The following is a 21135-nucleotide window of genomic DNA, read 5'->3' on the forward strand; positions in this document are numbered from 1 at the left end:
ACCCAGAACACTGGCAACGCAACACATTTATACAGATCGACCAAAGGATAGGGGTGCAGTTATGGATGGGGTATGGATTCATATGTAAATGGTAAGGTCTTGAAAGAGAGTCTCAAAAGGCCATGAGACTCCAGGTCAGGTAACAATAGCAAAAGGTAACAAGAACAAAGGGCTAAAACTCCAGGGGGTAGAAGACAGCCCAGACATTACTAAGTTACTTTGTGACCCTCTGGGCAACAGCAACAGTGAATCAAAGCATGTGTATTCTTCATTCGAAACGGATGGGGTCAAAGAATAATGAGCCAAAATTGGTATTCTTCAACAATCCACATAAGCAAACAGTTTAGAGTCAGCTATTGCATCTGAAAGACGTTGGCATTTGTCAAGAGTGCCTTAATTGCTTAATGTCACATGCTTTGTTGCTCTGATTGGTTGTAAAACTATCCAATTTGCGTGTGGAGGTATTGTTTTTTTTCTGCAAATACACCCCATAAATCAAATCCAAACGCCTAGTTAAGCTTACTTTCAAATACGGATGTGTAACAGGAAAGGAGAAATGCTATATTTATACAAAACGCAGCCTTGTTCGATTCAGAATACATACCATACAGGCCTATGCTGCAGCCTTAGCATTGGCTAATGTTAGCTGCAGAACAACTAGCAGAAATCATGTGTTTTCTTTAATACTACTACTACAGTTTATGAAGGTCGGGGTAAAGTCTGAGTCATATGTTCACAGACACATCTACGCAAGTTAAAAATATTTGAATCTAAGTGAGTTTGCACTTACCCTGAACTTTGGAGTTAAAAGCATGCAGTCAAGCATCAGTAAGGCCTTATGTTTCATCAGTAACTGACTGTATATATCCTCAAATGCATCGTACAGTATTTTAAAATACTTTAAATAAAGACTGGATTTCAACCAACATATTCGGTTAAACATGTCTGATTCAGTTTAACTTAGAGTTTAATTAGCCGTGGTTGTTGTCGTGAGCAGGCAAATCCAATTCTGCCCCAATGCTTCCGTTTTATGTTCAGAAAACGCAATCCTCTCTGTTCTTCTGCAGCCTACAGAGCTGGTGCATTTTCTTTGGGCTTATGTGAGAACACGTCCATAGAAATGTGACAATGGACCAATCAATCAGCGTGAACAAGGCATCAAACAGGCGTTTTAATGCGAGCGGGTCCAAGCTGTATGCGCAAAGAGCCGCTGGTATGACATTGCCACCGTGGAGACACTTCTCCCAGCTGGGTAGGGAACTGTCTCTAATTGCTCGTGATTGGCTCCTGTTGACTCCTGATTAGGAGTGACGGCCTCATTAGCATGGTAGCGGGTACGGAGTCAGCTTTAATGGTCGAAAACATTGCGGCTGACAAATAACCCTACTGCTTCGGAAAACTGTGCACCTAGCACCTGCCTGCAGACAGAAGTCAAGCTCAGCTGGTTCTGTCAGCAATAACTGTTAAGAGTGACACAGGGCCTGGATCCAGCATGAAGCCATTTTACTCAGATCCACCAATAGACCAGAGAGGTGGCCAGTAGTATTGCTTTTCCTGGGGAAGCTCGAGCAAATTACAACAGCTTATCGTGTCAACTCTACTGCCAGAGGTTTCGGGTTATGGCTTTGAAATGTCTGCCATCATTGCAATAAAACCAAAGTTTGATGTTGGTGCTGAAAAGTTTGATTTCGGTGGTGAAAAATAGGCAGATTGGTAAGCAGTAATTTAGACAAGATGCCAGAGTCAAAAACTAGCTGAGCTTGAAGTTAATTGTCGCTCGATTTACGCCTTCATCTACATTCCAGACCTCAGCAGTGCTCACGAGCCTTTGGGGACCGACTTTTACAGAACTTCCCAGTGACGCCGACGCTGCCAGAGAAAATGACAATTCAGCCACGGCAGCTATTGGCACCGCTGATGTCAGTTCACATGAACATTTGCAAGAGTAAGACAGAGCAAGACAGGATCCGACTGAACACAATCCCCCGTTGTTTTGCAAACTGCGCCCGCTGGGTTCTTAAATAACAAGCGCAAACATCAGCAACTAATTTGAAAGAACACGTCGAGCTGAAGCCTTCCACCTGTCTTTGGCAATATCTGCGAGTGAATGATGATGACTGGAAATCATTAACAAAAGGTAAGACCATGAGCCAACACCACATCAGAGTCGACTGTTATGAGATGAAAGTCAAATCGACACCGATTAGTCCAAACTCGACCTGAATACATATGCTGAGAACAGACAGCTCATGTGCTACATGCTGTGTGCTGCAGATATGTATAGCCTGTATAAAAACAGGCAGCAACTCAGCACCATCAATAGCATTTAATAGTACTCCACAGCCTGTTGTAAGATGGGATAGTGTAGCCATGTACTGCAGCTAAAAATCAAATAACTTTAGACGATAGTTGATGTGCAGCCTCCTTCTCTCTGTTACCACAGGACGTTTGGTGAAGTTGTTAACTGACTGCCTTCCAGAGGATTTGGATCGTTCCTCTGCTAGCGTTAGCAGATGCCTTTTCAGATGAGTGTGCATTGCAGTAGTACTTTTGTTGTACTCTACGACTGACTTACATATCTTGCATTTTCCTGTTAAAAATGTAAAATTCACAATTTACAAGCAAAGTAAGTGCAGCCTGATTTAATTCAGAACACTCATAGGCCTATGCTGCAGCCTTAGCTTAAGGTGGCTAATGTTAGCTACTCAGCAGCTAGCAGAAATCGGGTGTTTTCTTCAATACTACTAGAGTTTGCTACTAAAATAAAGACATCATCTGTAGTGAAGTATTTCCACACACTTGATGAACCACTGCTAGTTTGCTGCAACGACCCACTCAGCTCCTCACCTGTCTTCTAGGAGGAGGAGTCCATGTTGTTGAAGCTGACAAAATGATGAGTCGACTAGTCTGTACAGCCCCTAGAGTCAACAGTCTTGAGTTTCCAGTACACAGTAATTAATTTAGCTTTGGAAGTGGTAATGTTTGGGAGCTAGGGATGGATGGCGAGGAGGAGGTTATATAGATATATGGTTATGCTTAATTTAAAATGAGTACAAATGGAGCGGAACAGAGTTTGCATGTTCCCCCTGCGCCTGAGTGGGTTCTCTCCGGGTACTCCGTCTTCCTCCCACCGTCCAAAGACATGCTCGTTAGGTTAATTGGTGATTCTAAATTGGCTGTAGATATGCATGTGAGTGTGAATAGTTGTTTGTCTTTCCTGTTTTAGTCCCGTGATAGACTGGCGACCCACGCCTGTAGCGCAGTGATAGCTGAGATAGGCTCAGACCATGGCTTTAAGACCATGGTGTCAAACATGTAAATGCTGCTGTCATCAAACTGTCATCATTTTATGAAACTTATCCTGGCCTTGTTGACGTGCCTTTTTTGTCGTACAGCTGCTGAACAGCGGACGACGTAAAACGATTTTTTGTTATTCTCTCTGCATGTTTTATTTGCAACATTAAATACAAGCTTCTCCGCGTGTACGTGTCTGAGCAGGGTGCTTGGCTTTGCAGATTAATGGCAGTAAACACTGTTTTATAAATCAACTGCTGTTCTCTGTTTCTGCTTTTTTGTTTTGACGGCCCCCTCCCAGCCACACACACACACAGATTCAAGCAAATGCGGGAAGACAGGCCTGCAGCAAGCAGTATTTGAGGAATATGTTCCAGAGATTGCATTAATTTAATATCCACAGAGGCATGCAGCTCTCACCTGGTTTGCCAGTGGACAGGATGTTCTTAGGAATGGTGACTCTGTCCTCAGAGCTTCGAGCCCAGTCCACCATGCCCCTCCAGCCCTTCATAGGGAAGTTGATGTCGGCATGACCCGCCACTGGACGCTTGTGGATGCTCAAAACTGTAACAGAAAGAAACGGACACATTACTCCAGAGTAATACACTTTACAGAGTGTTTTTAAATGTTGTTTACCATGCTGTCCCCACCAAGCTCGGTTGGAACAGTCACTTAAGGTCATTCTTGCAGGAGTTGCTGCTTTTCTTCACAACCTCTGCCAGTCAAATCCGTTTTCAGAGATTGGGTCATGCTAACTTTGCACTCACCACCTCACTGAAAGGGGAACTACTGTTTTTTACAACCTGCATAAAATACGATTGTTTACTCACCCATATAACTATTAGATATTTAGATCTGCGTATATCCGTATAGTGGGAGTGAATGGGGCACCGAAACACGGCCTAAATATCACATTATTTGCTGCGATACTCGTTCATTTCACCAATATTTTGTTATGATACTATAAGTGCTATAGTGCTATTCCCAGTTGAGTCCGGAGTTATCTGTTATCATCATCCGGGGTCTGTAGATTGACCTACAAACCCCAGACGATGTCTTCTGACCTGGATGATGTTTACCTGTAATGTGCTACTGCTAGTTTTTTGCAACATGGCTGAATATTTTTCCAATTCTGAGGTTGTGGACAAGACTCACTAGAATAGCATTAACATAACATAACAAAATATTGGTGAAATGAACGAGTTTTGCGGCAGATAATGCGTTATTTAGAGGCTGTGTTTCGGTGCCCCAGTCACTCCCACTATATGGATATACGCGGATCTAAATATCTCCTGAAAGACTACAAATAACACAAAAGTTATATGGGTGAGTAAATGATCGTGTTTTATGCCAGAAATAAGGTCCAGGTTGTAAAAAAGAGTAGTTTCCCTTTAATAACTTCAGCAGATCTAACTGCTTCTCCCTTCTTTCTTTCTGTTTTCCAGATGACACTGGCCAAACTGTTGTGCATGCATAAAAACAAAAAAACAGTGAATGGAGGTGTAATAAGTGCAGGCTTGAAAAAAAAATAATGTTACTGATTCTAATCTTGGTCCTATGGGAGTTAGGATAAAATAAAAGAATAGCTACACAATCAAACAGAAACCAGATCAATAGCAGTTCAAATCTGGCATCTTCCCACCTCCTATACAACTTGACCACTTTTAAGAGTTTGGAAGGGATGTATGTTGTGAGTTGATGGAGCGTTCTTTGCATGGCCTTGCTCATGTTTGAGGTGTGGGAGGCAAAGAGGAGGTCGGCCTCCCCAGGGGAGGCGCGCTGCTGCTGTGGGCGGCTACTTGGCTCCAGACAGCAAGGTGGCACCGCTATAAACAAGACCTCTCATATGGCCTCAATTCCCACATATTCTCCCTCGACTCAGCTCAAACTCTGCCTTGTTTTTATGTGTAGGTCACGGAGAGCAACGGAGCCGCTGTGATGACTATACCATGTTGTTTTTCCCCTTTGTAAAAATATAGAATACCCACAGTCTCTCTGGGCGATGGAGAGAGGCAGCGGGTGGTTGTGAATGTGGATTTAGAATCTCATGAGACACGTTCTAAAACCCTGCTGCCTTGGGGAGTGCTAATATCCACTGTGGGTTTTTATCTTCATGTAAATACCGGGGAACAGAAATAGAAATGCTATAGAAAGAGAGTTTTGCTGTGCCTCAGTACCATAACAGAGGGAAAATGGAGAGATTTACAGCATAGCATGATTAGCAAATCCCGATTTGAAAAACAAAAACTAGTCTTGAGTGCATATCTTCTCATCTCTGACTTCAGATCAGGTGCAGTTTAACTCCCTACGTCTAAATTGTTGCATGTGGCCATGTATACTAGGGGTTGCACAGACTAGTCAACTTCTCTGCGACTACTCACTGGTCACATGACAACAACATGGATGCTTCCTAGAAGACAGGTGAGGAGCCCAGTGGGTCACTGCAGTAAACTAGCAGCGGTTCATCAAGTGTGTGGAAACACTTCACTAAAAACGAAGCCCATACTACGGTGACATGTCAGTCCTGAAATGCAATGCACACTCATCTTAAAGGGCATCCGTTAAATGCTACTGATGGTGCTGAGTTGCTGCCTGTTTTTATACAGGCTATACATACTTGCAGCTCACAGTATGTAGCACATGAGCTGTCTGTTCTCAGAATATGTATTCAGGTCAAGAATATAGATTTCATTGCTGCTAAGCATCATTTTCTACTTTGACGTCATCAGCAACCAGTCGGTGTGATTTTCATCACATAACAGCCGACTTAAAAAATCTGAAGTCGTGCAACCCCCCATGTATACCATGTATAAAACATGCAAGACTGATATTTATAGCAGTAGGGCCGTACCTAGACCAAATAAGAGAAAGTATTAAAGTATATAAAATAAGCATGGTCATGATACACCAATGGACAGGACTATTATTTCATTATCTGACCTCTTAGAGTCACCTAAAGCCCAAACCGTTTGTATTTTCTATGCATTTTTGACAACCAAATTACAGATTACAGATCTGAGGGTGTCCTGTGGTGTCTGGAAGCAGGATGTTGTTAGTGGGGGGGGGCCTCTGTGGATCATCCCACAGATACTTGATCAGTTTGGGATCTAGTGAATTTGGAGGCCAGGGCAACACCTTGTGCTGTTCTTCATGTTTTTTTTTAGTTGTTCCTAAAGTGTTTTTGTGTGTGTGTCTGTGTCAGGCTGCATCCTGCTGGGGATGGCTGCTGCCATCAAGGAGCGTCATTGCTATGGGGTGGGGGTGCCTGGTCTGGTCTAGGTGGGTGCTACATGTCTAAGTAACATCCACACCAATGAATGCCAGGTCCAAAAGTTTCCCAGCAGAACATTGAATTGTCACAAGATGGTCAATGTTATTTACTTCTCCTGTCAGAGGTTTTAATGTTGTGGCTGATGGGTGTATGTGCTACCATGCGCCCCAACACTGACGCTGATAAGCCAAAATCAATAATAATATGATTGAAACTTGTCACTCTGCTAACAGGACATATAGATTTCAGCGTTGGTTTCTGGATCTGATTTCAGACACCATCGGGTCACCGTCCTCTCTCCTCTCTTTCATGGACAGATATCGTACTTATGGAGATCAATCTTCAGTGAAAGAAAAGCCGTGATAAGAGAGTTTCTTTAATGCGCGGTGATAGCCGTGGAGAACCCCTGCAGATGGAGAGAAGGCTGACCTAGGTTATCGGTGACTTCATACATGTCTTGAAAGTCTTTCATCCTCAGGCCAATGACATCCACAAAGTCCTCCAGCAGACGGAACAGCTCTTTGATGTTCGGCCCCAGCTGAGGAAACAGTGACAACGACAGAAAAAAAAAGGATTATAGATTTATCATAATCTGATCTGCTGTTCAAACCCTTCACGCAAAAAAAAGGGCCTCATTTTTTGTTTTTATGACAAGAACGTACAACATACGAAACGCAGAGGCAATAATAAACAAATAAAAAGACATAAGGGAAGACATAAATAAATAAAAAAGCCACCCAAAGACAAAACCTAGCACTGTCATTTCTTATAATATTCTTCAGCTTTGTGATTTCGTGGGATTTTTAAATTGAATGCATAGAACAGATCATTACAGGAAGACTGGTCTTATCATCCGGAGAGAGAGTCAGGGCTTATGTCAAGGAAATGGTTCAGTGGAGACCAGAGAATCTCAGATCTGTTTTTCAAAGGAAGAAGGGTAGAGATCAACATGGCGACCCCAGGGACTTGAGGAGGAGACCACCTCAGTAAGATATATTCTTTAGCAAGAAATAAAAGAATAGTTAGCAGATGTACAGTACAACGCATAGACTGTAAGTGACAGTGAAACCTGTTTTCTAATGTACCCTACTTGTCAATTCAGTGCCACAGTGGCTCATATTCCACACAGCTATGACCAGAATTATCATGTAAACTTTGTGCATCATGGTCTTCCTGCAAAACCTTAATTCTGGTTGAGCTTGAGCTTTCGCAGTCGAAGGTATTAACAGTCAAATACAGTCAAACAGTCAATAGCCGCATCTCCTTCACGTAACCACAGATTACATACAGTACTGGAAGGAACAAACTTCTAGGTTGGATTATTTAGCCGTGTACTTCTGCCTGCATTGTGATGCTCATGACAAACAGGCGGATGGCTGGATGGCGGCGGGAACAGTGATGCACAAGCGGATGAGTGCAGCAGATGGACGAGTGGGTGTTTGCATTGACTTGGTTACTCATTAGCTAGAGTTATTTCTGTCCCTTCGGCAGTCCTCGTCTCTTTCCTTCCTCTTCTGCCGCTGTCTGTCTGAAAAGACACAGGTGGGCTGCGGGTCCACCTGTGTCTTTGTCGCAGCGGTCCTGCAGCAGGCTCATTATTATTACTGTACATAAAGTTCAACGGAACATATAATTAGCGGTGAGGGGAACTGTGGGAGTTTTGTTATTTAGGAGGAGGGGGTGATACTAACCAGTTGTGCTTCCTCCCATCGTTCCCTGTTCTCCTCCATCAACAGATTGCTGACTGACTGCACAAAGTTCTGTAAAACAAAGAGAAAATTGTTTAATGTTCTACACCATTAAGTATTTTCAGACTAAGGATAGTTATAGTCTCTAGTTTTTTTTATTGTTCTGTGTGTGCATCAAAGTCTTATTTCTATAGTTTTGTGTTTTTGTGCAAAAAATGCATTCTTTGCACCTTCTAGCCTGATGATCGCTAACGTTAGTCAGTTCTTTTTTCCCTCCTACCCCTAAACTGTAAGTGCACCACTAAAAACATATATCAATCACCCTCATGTCCGCGCTGCTGGGGCTGTAGTACGCCCTCCTGAAGATCTCCGTCATGTTCTTCAACACGTCCACAATGGCCAGCAGATCGCCGCTGTAGCTGGTCCCGTCACTGGACGTCACCCTCAGCTTGGTCATCACCTCCGAAACGCCGTCTCCAACAAGGCCGCGTTGTGCTTTGGACAAATGTTCCCGAGTCTAGAAGTCAAGAAAAGAGTAGCTCCTGTTAATTTTCATGTCATTTCTTTACCGAAATCTACGTCCTAATTCTAGTTAAGGGCTTTGAGAAATTTGAGATCACACTGAGGCTTCTAGATATGTGAAAGAAGATTGATGCTCACTAAAGTTTGTATACTGCGATAGTCATTGGAAATACACTTCATGTAGGTGGGATTCTCCCAGTAGGCGATGCCCTCCTCATCCAGGGTGCAGCGGCGCAGGATAAGCCCTGTGGAATAAGAGTTCACCAAAGTATAAGTGGCTGTTTCTCACAGAAAACTTTTAATGGACGTGGGATATGTGTGAGCAAGCGCACCCATGGCATTGGGAGGACAGCGTACTGCTGCGGTATCCCCAGCTGGAGTCATCTTCCACACCACGTTGGAGAAGTTGTCCTCACCACAGATTTCGTGAGGTTCTGTTTTCGGAGGAGTAGATACACATGAGCAATACAGGAAGTCAAACATTGTTTTTAAGCAACGTGGACTGAAGTGTTCCCGTCCTCTGACCTGGGCATCTCTTTTCGTTACAGCGGCGGACCTCTTCTCGTTCTCCGGGACAAGGCTGCCCTCCAAAAAAGGGCCCATAGCAAACCCTGTTTCTCTGCTGACTTCCCCCTCCACAGGTTTTAGAACAACCCGACCACAGGGACCACGGCTGCCACTTGCCATCCACTGGGGGAACGGATGCAACACGAGAATGTCATATGTAAGAAAAATGAAACTTGTTAATGAAGACGACACTGACCTACACAAGTCTCGTCAACTTTCGGTCAAAGGTCAAAGTTTTATTCTCATTTCAACCACATTCCTCCAAGACTATGGAGCTACACAAAGACTTAGGACTAAGTACAATTTCTGACAGTTAAGTGAGTGATCGGAGTGATCGGAGAACCCTGATGGTAAAACCAGTCCTTCATGGTGTTGTGTGAAGGAGCATTACCGCCTTCCTTCCTTCCTGCTGCTGTGAGGCTGTACTACCAAGCCTGCTCCCCGTAGATCACACACACCGGACAACCTCAACACAATCACAACACATTTAAAATCTGTGCAATACATGCAATAGTGCAGGAGAAATAAGGGATTATCTTATCGTATCTGAAAAAGACCAGTGTTGCTCCATGACACATTGAGAAATATGAATGTGTGCACGGTTTTCGTACCTGGACACTCTCCAAGGAAGCAGTCGACGGTCTCCAGCCACTCTCCTCTGCACTCAGAGCCCCCGTACGAGGGGCCGTTACACTCCCTGGTTCTCTGCATGGTGCCATTTGAACAGGAGGTGGAGCAGGTGCTCCAGCTGGACCACTCGTTCCAGACTCCATCCACTGACGGCAATCAGGGTCAGCAACGTCAACATCGGCGATAGAAAGACAGAACGCTACGTCAGCTATCTGAGGCAGTTTACTGATTCAAAGAATCGTACAACTTAGTCCATGCCCACCATAATCCCCCACCCCCCATCCCCCCAAACCCTCTCTGCAGTTTCTTCTTCTTTACAATCTCAATGCAGTAACCAGGAGCCGGAAGATATGGAGCTGAAACTTGCGCAGATATGTCCCCACCTTGAATCTCACTCCCTAGGGGTTCTTCCATCCAAACATGAGAGGACCATCATCAGTCTCTTTTTTTTTAATCCTATACCCTCGACCCCTTTCATCCCTTCCTTTCTCATCTCATCCAATCCAATACCTTTCCCTCCTCTTTACCTGGTCAAAATAAATCTCCTCTTACCTACTGAGGTGTGGTCTTGTCAATGAAATATTATTAAATGAAGGGAACAAGACCACGCCTTGCATGTGCTTACCTACAAAGGTGTGTCCTAACCCTCTCTCTCTCTGTTCGTCTCAGTTTTAGACCCCCACCCTCCACATCCCTCTCTTTTCTTTTCCTTTCTTCCTCTTCCACCTTTCACTACAGGAACCAGGAGGACAACGAGCCAAAGCTTCCTGAGATGTGTCCCCTGGGTTCCTTTACCCTCATCCACCCTTCCATTCATTTCCCTCATGTCCTGTCTACCAATAAACTGCTTTGCATCAACTGAGGCGTCGTCTTGAACAGTTGTCGTGAACAACGTGTTGCATTTCTTGAGTGCACTTGAGCGCTCCATATCCACGTGGTGCTCCCAGCTTTCATATCTCCACTTGAACATTAGTTCTTGGGTTATGAAATGGACACGTTTAAGTGTGCTTCAAATAAATTAGTATTATTAATGCTGAAGAGGTGCTTCTGGATCCAAATGGTAACGCAGCAAGGTATCATGAATGAACAAGATGTCACGACTGTTTTAAAAGGTATTCCTGATGGTCCTACAGTTTACGTACTCAAACCACAGACTGTATAAAGATGGACGGTGGAACAGCTCCTCTAAAGTGAAGCCAAAGAAAGTAGTGCTCCCCCTGGTGGCTGGTTGCAGTATAGGTCATAAGCTCCACCCAAACAGGGTTGTTACAGTCACGAATTTTGGGTTACAACATTCAAAACCTGGCAGACATGGGAAGATCTACAAAAAGTATATTAAATTTAAAGAATAGAAAAAGAGAAAAGTTGAATCCTACTACTTTCCCACCCTCCCGCTATTGGCTAATCGCTGTGTGAAGTGGGTGTGATTGTCAAATTGTTGGTGTAGGTAACAACAATCGCTGGACGCGGCCAATAACCCACAAGTATTGCCCCTGTAAAAGCCATGACTGGCAGTATTCTGTAATGCACTGTGAAAACCTCGGAGCAGGAACAGTAGAGCTAAGTGGTGCCTTGAGATTTTTCCTCACCTGGACAAACAGCTATGTTGCAGAATTTGGTCTGTTTCTCAGGGCCCTCACAGGCATCTCCCCCAAACTGTGGGGGGGCGCAGGTTCGCGTTCGGGACCTGTAACCTCGGCCACAGGTCGATGAACACAAACTCCACGGTGACCACTCGTCCCACGCGCCATGAACTGCAATCAGAGCAGCTAGGGTATGATTTATAGACACACAAACACGTATAACCCTTCAACGCACGTCAACAACACAATAAAACCACTGTAAGCCAGTTATGAGTTAGTCTGCTGTTTTTATTTTTTTCCAGGGATCATCTGTTTGTTAAGTTAATACTGGGTTGAGGAGCCTCCCTGCCTGCCTGCTTGTGCGAAAGCCTGAGGAACATCTTGAGAGAGTAAACTGTAGGCAAAGCTCTATCTGTGAGGCGGGCATAGAAATCATTCTTGGTGCAACGGGTTAGATAAAGTCAGGTGGGTCTTGTGTGGGTGAAGCTGGGTCCAGGAGAGGGCTGGGCGAGCGCAGGGAGGTGGCAGGAGGGGGTGAATGGGGTTGGCGGGGTGGGGCACCGGCTTACCTGGACAAACAGCAGAGTTGTTGCAAGGTCTCTGCTCTCTCAGTGGCCCACTACACTGGGTGCTGTAGGAGGAGGACACACAGAAACGAGTGCGACTCTGCCAGCCCTCCCCACATGTGGCAGAACACACACTCCACGCTGACCACTCCTCACCTGAAGCTGAGTCTACTGAGGAGGAAGGATGGGTAAAAGGATGGGAGGATAGGGGAGAAATAGGAGGAAAAGGAAAGGAGAGGGCCATAACTAATTATCATGCAGGATGCTGCCGCTCTGGCCAACAGAGGAAGGGCTGTGGTGTGCGTAAAAGGTAGATTCAAGCTGTGCCGCATTTTAGGAGCCGCCTCCGTCAAAGGCCTAATGCAGCGATTCCCAATGGATAAAGATGTTCAGTTCAAAAGGTTCCTTCAAATGCGTCATGGGCATGATTCGTTGCAGACACATCCACTGCAACCAGAACCTGCATCACCCTGTACGGAAAGAATCAACCTTCTAACGCGTCTTTCAACTTTGTACACCGCGTGCTTCAAAGGAGGCGGCCCCTGAAATGGACCCCAGCTTTGGGTCTGCTTGTCCTTCGTCATCTGTGAGGTTTCTGATGGCATATCCTTCACATTGACTTCCAGGGGAAGTGAATGCCACTGGCTCAGGATATGTCAGTCATCTCTCCACTGGCCACGACTGCCGATCTGATGGGTCGTCGGTGGACCAATAAGGGAAACTTGGGCAGTCTCAGCTGGGGGTAGCAGGACGAGGAGGAACTAAACAGGAAGTCGGGAATCGTTCAGCAAGTTAAAGTGATACTTCGCCAAAAATCTGACAGGAAGTTGGAGGGTTGTGCACTTTGACTTTTTCCAAAAACCAATAGCCGTGGTCAGCTTGGATTCTATTTAGTCCTATGGATTTGTGTAATACGATTCATTTACAATTTTGTTGCAGGTCAATGTTCCTAAGAATGGCTTCTTGGAAACACTGGCATGAATTCAGACTAGGCAAACCACAAACTGTCTGCAGCCATCCTTTCTAGGAAAGCCTAAAAATTTGCTTGTTTTTGCAAGAGAGGGATAAAAACACTGATACCTCTGATTAGCCTAGCTTAGCACTGACCCTGGAGACTGTAATGTGTCCTTTGAAGGACAGTTAGACACTCTTTTCAGACCATTGTGCCTTTGCAAGTCAAACACTGGGCAGAGGAATAATTATTTGTGAAGAAATAGGTCCAGCAGGTACTCTTCGTTGTGTGCAGCCTAAACAAATGAGACGCAGACTACTTCCAAGGCTGCATGCTAATCTAAAGCGAACCAAACTCCAGCTCCACACTTACCGTACAGACATTACACTTACATCTATCTAATCATCTAATTCTTGGAAAGAGATTGCATAGTTGGACAGAGGATTTGGTTGCTACTGCTGCTGATTTTGGGTAGAGTATCACTTTAACGGAGAGGGAGGACTCCATATATATATATATTGTGTTTTACAGACAGGGCGCAGTGTCCTGTTATAACCTCACATAAAATACAGTTCCACTATGTTCAGGTAGGGTCCATGTTGGAATCAGTCCACTGTGGACGAGGCACTATCATGGGAGATTTTGATAGATGTGCATATTTTAAGTGAGTGCGTCTGTCTAGGTTGCGGGTGTCCTATTTTTTTAATATATTTTTTTAATACTTTATATGTTGTACGAGTGGTCACCCAAGCTGCCACAGTGACTGATGCGAGGGATCCCTCTGCGTCCCGTTGTCTTACCTGTCTGAGGGCTCTGCTGTCCGCCGCGGGCCTTGTCTACGTCGTCGCGCTTGCGGCTGTCCACTGAGCGAAGCGATTGGCTGCGAGAGAGGTGGCGACCTTTGCCTAAAGGAGGGTGAGGCAAGGCCGGGGGGAGGAGGAGGGGGAAGGGGAGTGGGGGGGTCGGGGGTTAGCAACCAGAGCTCCGTCATTAATAGCTTATATTTGGGACACAACCGTGACGTGATTGGTCACCCAGAATAGCATCAGCCAAACTTGGGACTTGTGTTGTGGTGTTTGTGTTAATGTGCTGTGCATTTTTTTTTTGTGTTATATAATGCTGTTTATCTGAGTCTTCAAATGTCTCTGACGGCCTGAATAGCTTGTAAAAACACATAAACACATCCACAGTTATGACTTCCCGCTGTTCAGGAAGAAATGTCTAGTGCTGCACAAATTAAGCAATCTTTAAGAAGTGAAACAATTCGGCGAAGGCGCAAACACTTCTTGGTGAACAGCCTCTACATAATAGTTGTTGATTTCCCGTGTCCCTTTAGCCATTGTGGGTTTTAACGATTTTGGCAAACTGTGCATGCATGGTCTTCAAAAAGGTTGACCATGTTTTTTTTTTTTTTTTTTCTCATCGATCAAAGTCCCCTTTCCAACATGCACTCCTTAAGTCAATACACTGACTTATAGAGGATGGATACGCCAGCAGATGAACAAGATGTAAGAAAAGGAAAGCCAAAGAAAGAGAAAATAGCTGTAAAAAAAGACACTTTGGACACATCACACACACTCGTTTCTTTTTTTTTTTTTTTTAAACCACAGAGCTGAAAAACAGATCCGTCACTGACTGACAGACATGGATGAGGAGCTCACCGGTGCAGGACTGCGAGTTGCAGGGACGGCCCTCCTCCACTACACCCTCGCACAGGAATGACTCCTCCGGGGGTGACTGACAGGTCCGAGTCCGTGATTGGATCCCGCCTCCGCATTCACTGCTGCACTGAGCCCACTGGCCCCACACACTCCAGCCCCCTAGAAAGACACACACAAACAATAACGGTAAGTTAGATAGGGCTGCGTTACTGTCAGCAATTGTGTGAAACATAAGTTCATTTTCGGCTGAAAGAAAAACAAAAGCAGCGTTTTTACTAATGATGATTGCTGGGCTGTGCATTGTGTTTACATGAATGAAAGAAATAAAAAAAAATATATATATTATTTGCCCTCAGTGGGTTAAACGATGTAGCGCCATCGTCTGCAACCGCACATTGTTCAAACCTGCACATTTCCATATTTAAATTGAACCAAATATCTCAAGGCTTGTTTAGCTGTATAGTTTAAATAAAGAGCAGCATCAACCTAATACAACAATGCAAAGATTAGATATTGTCAGAGTTTAAAAAGATGATTCTACCAAAAATAAAAACTACAATAGTGGAGTTATACCATATTCACCAGCAAGCCTTTACTTCTGTTATCGTTGCTGACCACAGCTGTTTTTGTTTTTGTTTGCTATAACATAATGTACAGTGTGCAAAGTTTCTATTTTAATCTGATTTTAGTGTTGGCATTACCACATACGGTATTTGATGCCATTCAACACAATATGTTTAACGGCTGTCTGGGGGATCATAGGTTATGTGTGTCGTGGTCAATATACTCAATACAGTCAAGTTTAATTTTGCAGAGAGTATGATGGTACAGTGTGTTGGTGGTTAGCACTGATGCCTCACAGCAAGGAGGTTCTGGTACCGACTGGGGCCTTTCTGTGTGGATGTTGCATGTTGTCCTGCTTCCTCCCACCATCCAAAGACATGCTCATTACATGCATTTCAGATACGGTGGAAATATGAATGTTTCTTCACAGAAAACCAGGGGAAGTGTGTCTGTTTGAAATGAAATGAATCTGTTGCCCGCCTTTAGGAGTATAATATACGACGACACCATGAAACCAAACATCAAACACCTACACTGGTGCAGAACGAGAGCAGAAAGTTAAGCTAATGGCAGCTAGCCTGAAGCTATACAACTGGTTTTATCCATGCTAACAAAACACAGGAAAATGACACAACAGCCAGATCTGAGGTCCTCAGCTCATTGCCCAACATGAGAAACCTTTCTCAGATGGTGACCGTTGCAGATGTCTAGAAACACAAGTTGTGTGTTGATTAGATGTGATGAGATTTTCCACAGAAACCTCACAGCCATAAACTCTTTGTCAGGAAGTTGACGATAACTTTACTTTGTATTATAGAAAAGCAAACTGAGAACCAGAATGACCAACAGCTACCTCTGTGATGTCCTTCACATCTCAACCACCAAACTTCCTCCTGCCCTGCCAACCATCCTCCCACTAGAGATCAACAATGAGTTAAAAATTTATAACCCACGGTATTCAGGTGTTAATATGTCCAATTTCTTATTGAGCTTGCTAGTTTTCCCTTTCAAAGCAAATGCACAGCGGATGAGACAAGCAACAACCTGCAACACCGCTCCTGCAAAGAACCCAACAGACTGATGGTATCTAGCAGTGAAAGAGGATCTGAGGGGAGATTTTTCCTCTAAAACAGAGGTGTGATGAATGCCATTGTCATTGTGAGACTCCCTGTTCGACCATTCTGATTTAATGCGCTCCATTAAGATGTGTGCTGATAGAGGAGGAGCGAGTGAAGTGCTGCCAAATCTCTCTCCCTCTCTGTCTCTCTCTCTCTCCCGCTCTCTGTGTCCTGCATGCTCATAAATGTTTAATAGCACAGACAGATGCCTTTCAGCCCCCACAGGCGACAACAAATATGTATTAATCTGCATGAATAGAACATGAAGTTGGCCAGCATCCAGACACACACGTTTTTTTTAATTACTCGCAAGTCAGTGTCCTTTGGGGTGAGTCCCGGGATGTGGGAGGGCGCCGTGGAGAGCCCTTGAGTCAGTCAAGAGAGTCAGACATGCACACACAAACACACATCCACAGTTCCTTTCTACAGCTGTGCGTAATCCCGCATGTGTCGGTGCGATGAGTCAAACTTTATGGATAGAAGGAGACGGATCGTTGCGCAAAAAGAAGCGCAAATCTGTAAATGATTTCCCTTTCCTTTTAGAGATGGAATTAACGGGACCCGGCGACCACGGTCAGTATCTGTTTGTTGTCAGCAGGCTGGCCGAGTGTCGTCCGAGTGTTTACTTATGGCCGTGAAATTGGATTTGCCCACGTCACTGCGACCGCGCTCATTCAGCACATAACCAGTACAGAGCAGGAAGAAACCACAGGATCATGGTATGTTCTGGAAGACCGGTCTCCAACAAAAGGACACAACACTGGACCTGTAATGTAGTAATCCCAGCATAAAGCTATGTCTGCTAAGGTGAATTCCAATCAGAGGATTAAATACTGCTTGCATACACCGATCAGGTGTAACATTATGACCACCTTTCTAATATTGTGCAGGTCTCCCTTGTGGTGACTCTTCAGAGAATGGACATGGGCCTTCTGAGGGTGTCCTGTGGTGTCTGGCAACACAATGTTGTCTCATCACAGCTGCTATAATGACTGAATATAAGAGGCATCATAGACAGGTTGGAGAATTATGCATTCAGGTAGGAGTGGATACCTGCAGACCAGGAAGACTGAGCTGGTTGACAAGGACCACAAATGAGTAGTAATGCAGCTCCACAGGTCAGAAACACACAGCTCTGGGCCATGTATGAAACCAGTGAAGTAACATAATGGTGACTGGGCCTATGATAAATTGTAAATTGCACTGACAGTGTTAAACTGGTTGCCTGTGGTGACGTCACCCTGCAAAATCCCCAAAGCGTGCACGGTTAGTGAAGTGCATTAAATCACTCGCAGCCGAGAGGGCAGGCGGAACAATTGCAGCAGACTCGCTTGTCGGCTCACCTGTGCATGAAGCGGTTTTTAAACCCTCTGATAGACCTGCAAGTAAATATCACCTGACGGAATGGGGAAAAAACAAACAAACAAACAAAAAAAAAAAATAGGAGGGGCGACCAAACAGCTCTCCTGGTTGGGAGGGCTCCCTGTGAACTGATTCTGTACATCCCACTGCAGTGATGCAGGTTTGATTTCCTCCCTCCTGCCCCATTATTTCCTGTTTTTCTCCAGTACCACGCATCAAATGAAGTCATAAAAGGCCAATGAAAATGTACTGGTTTGTTACGGAGGGGTCAGGTAACGGACAGGTAGCATGACGTCATCTTCAAGGTTGTCACTTCAGTGTGTCACGGCTAATTTGCACATAGATTTGTAGAAAAGGCTGCACTGTCTTGAAATGTCAAGAGACTAAGACGCATTGTATTGAATTAGTATTACCTGCGTGTGTACACCAGGTGATTTAGAAATGACCCCCTTTGAGATCTGATAGTTTTGAGCTTGTTTTTTCTTTGCGTCTCTTCTGTGAATGGGTCTCCGTGCTGTGTATGCATGCCAACACAGCTTCCAAAAGCAAAGAGGGAAACAAAAAAATAAATAAAAACCAACCGCAAATCACAGAGACACTGGTTTGAAGCTGACGTGTAACTAGTAACTTCCATAGAAAAAGGGGAGGTCTTCTGCAGTGTACTTTTTACCTGACAAATTACAGAGAAGTACGCCAGTATTACATATAACTGGGGGTCTCTAGGAGACAATAATCCTCTGAGAAAATGTGACTTTAAGCACCAAATATAGATTAATATAGATTAATATGGCCCAACAAATGCAATGATAAATGTGACCAAGTCAGTTAAGGTCACTGACTGTGGTACGGGAGGGCGGGGTTCGACTCCCACCAAGGGTGTGGAGCAAGTACAGCAGGGGGCGGGGCTTGAATTCCACCCAAGAGACGTAGATAGAATGGGAAGGTCGGGGGTTCGAGTCCCGCCCAGGAACGGATCCGGAGACAACGTCCGAGATCTCTGTCCAGAGGAGTGCACTACCAGGAACAGCTAAAGCCCGATTCACACGGGATTACCTGGACAATGCCAGCCACCCTCTGCACACGACCTTCAGCAGCCAGAGAAGCACCTTCAGTGAGAGGCTGCTCCTCCCAAAGTGCAGGACAAATAGACTGAGGAACTCCTTTGTCCCCCGTGCCATCAAATTGTTTAACCACCACTCAGGACAAAAAGGAAAGGGACTGAATGACGGGTGGGGCAGCCAGTTTTCCTGATTTCCTGTTTTCCTTATATCCTGATTCTCCGACCCTTCCAACTAATCTGCAATAACATGAGTGCAATAACAATATGCAGCTAGTATTTTTCTATTTATGCAATAGCCATGTATGTACAGTCACAATAATAATAATTATTATTATTATTATTCTCTGGGTGTTGGGTAAATGGGGTTAATTTACTGCTTTCTATTCGTGTACATGTATGTCTGACAGTGCTGTATGCGATGGAGATGTCAATTTCCCTGTGAGAACCTCCCAAAGGGATCAATAAAGTTGTCTATCTATCTATCTATCTATCTATCTATCTATCTATCTCTACCTGGGGACGTCATGTGATTCAGAAATGACTCCCCCTACGTCATGTGATGCATTTGCACAGGACAAGCAAACTCTGTGTATAGTTATGTGCTACTTTCACTCCTCTGAGTGTGAGAGGACATTTTACACTTTTTGACAGCTTCTAATGGATGATAAAAAATGTATGTAATATATACTTTGATACTACTACGAACGACCTGGCAGTATTTAAATCAGCCCCACCTTTGCCGATGAACATATTAATGCTTGATTTAATGACTTCATCTGCCTAAATGGGTTAATGGGTCCACGACATCTCCGCTTTGCACCCTAACATCTGTCCAAACGTTGATTTACAGCACATCCTTCATGATTTTTAAGTGACAAGAGGCAGAAAAAAGGCGGGACGCAAACAAAAGTCTTGGAAAATGTGAACACCCACCCCCCCAAAATCACAGAGATGTCGATTTGCACTGGATTAGTTTTATCACAGGACCTCTGTGTTACGAGTAACAAATCACAGACGTGACCGACGGGATTAAGATCACAGACGGCCTCAGCAATTATTACAAATTACCAGAGGTCTCCAGATAAAACTAGACCTGTGCGAATAGGGCTTACGCTCCCAGACCTCTGGTAGAGGGCCTGAGCTGAGTGGATGATATAGAGTGTTGAGTTTCTAAAGATCATTCAGCACCATCCATTACTTTGAGATCAGTTTTGCTAGTTTCCTGGAAATACTCAAATATTTTTTGCAAACCAATTCAGGGGTTGAACATTTTCAATTCTCCTTTGTGTTTTCGTCCTTGCCGTTTGCTTTCCCTAAATAAGGTCACCACTAGAGCCCTTCTTTCAAATTCTGATGGGTGTTTTTCTAAGTAGGCGCGTATACCGTGTATTGCAGTAAACATTAGTTTAATTAAATAATACAGAGTAGTCATGCCAAGTGTTTTTTTTTGTTTTTTTTTTTGTTTTGTTTTTTTTACCGCTTCTGTTTTTTGGGAACTAGCGTGAGCCCGATGCATCGGTATAACCTTCAGCTGCTCTCCTGAATCATCCTGGCTTTATTGTGAACAAATACGCTTTATGAATACAGAGAAAGATTAAGAGCAGTTTGGAGCAAAGGACAGAAGCTCCCTCTGTCAAATGAAGGCTTTGGCGAGGCGAGAAAGGGACGGAGGCGGGTCCATTTACAGATAAGATTCATTCTTCTGCAGAATGAAAAAAAAAAAAAGGATAGAACTTTTTTCATTTTATTTCCTGCCCAATAATCAGGGTCGACGAGGGAGGGAGGGAGGGGGTGAGGGGGAGGCGAGACGATGTGGGAGGGAGTGATGCGGTGTTGTCTTTCTCCCTCTGCAAGGACATTTCATTATGTTCTTAATAATTCAGAGGGGGGTCTTTTGTCAGAACACCCCTGGTAGCAGGAGCGGCCGCAGCAGATTCCAAGGAGCCACAATAAGCCTTAAACCCTTCCTCCTTCAACGCCCACCCCCCCACCCCCACAAAAAAACCCTCCCGATTTACTTCGACCTTCAGATTTCTTCAAAACACACATTTTCCCCTTCAATTACCCCTGTATGAGCTGCACAAGTGGCTTCACGGCTCACTGAGTGCATACATGTGTGTGTCATGCATATTTTTTTTCCGTCAGTAATGAACTTTCTGAAAGTCACCTTTGCCTCCTATTCGGAGTACGGGGTGAGAGGATGGAAATCTCCTCTTACAGCTCCTCTTCTGCACCACTGAAATTGTCAATAGCTGCCACTAACCGCGCACTCACGGGCACATACCTCTTATAGATAG

General features: G+C 44.5%; 1 protein-coding gene across 1 annotated transcript in view; it reads right to left on the reverse strand.

Annotated features, from left to right (window-relative positions):
* The window catches only part of adgrb1a (adhesion G protein-coupled receptor B1a), a gene marked incomplete at its 5' end in the record, with an annotated part of 116646 nt that overhangs the window by 60504 nt on the left and 35007 nt on the right, over window positions 1–21135 (reverse strand). Inside the window, 12 exons of the mRNA XM_084557672.1 lie at window positions 3715–3858; window positions 6995–7103; window positions 8257–8325; window positions 8576–8770; window positions 8914–9020; window positions 9108–9209; window positions 9301–9465; window positions 9954–10118; window positions 11562–11741; window positions 12125–12292; window positions 13874–13978; window positions 14735–14893. Of these exons, the coding sequence (XP_084413798.1) occupies window positions 3715–3858; window positions 6995–7103; window positions 8257–8325; window positions 8576–8770; window positions 8914–9020; window positions 9108–9209; window positions 9301–9465; window positions 9954–10118; window positions 11562–11741; window positions 12125–12292; window positions 13874–13978; window positions 14735–14893 (1668 nt within the window). The remainder of the gene's footprint in view (window positions 1–3714; window positions 3859–6994; window positions 7104–8256; window positions 8326–8575; window positions 8771–8913; window positions 9021–9107; window positions 9210–9300; window positions 9466–9953; window positions 10119–11561; window positions 11742–12124; window positions 12293–13873; window positions 13979–14734; window positions 14894–21135) is intronic.

This window comes from Chelon labrosus (genome assembly GCF_963514085.1).
Source record: "Chelon labrosus genome assembly, chromosome: 12".
NCBI classification, from domain to species: domain Eukaryota; kingdom Metazoa; phylum Chordata; class Actinopteri; order Mugiliformes; family Mugilidae; genus Chelon; species Chelon labrosus.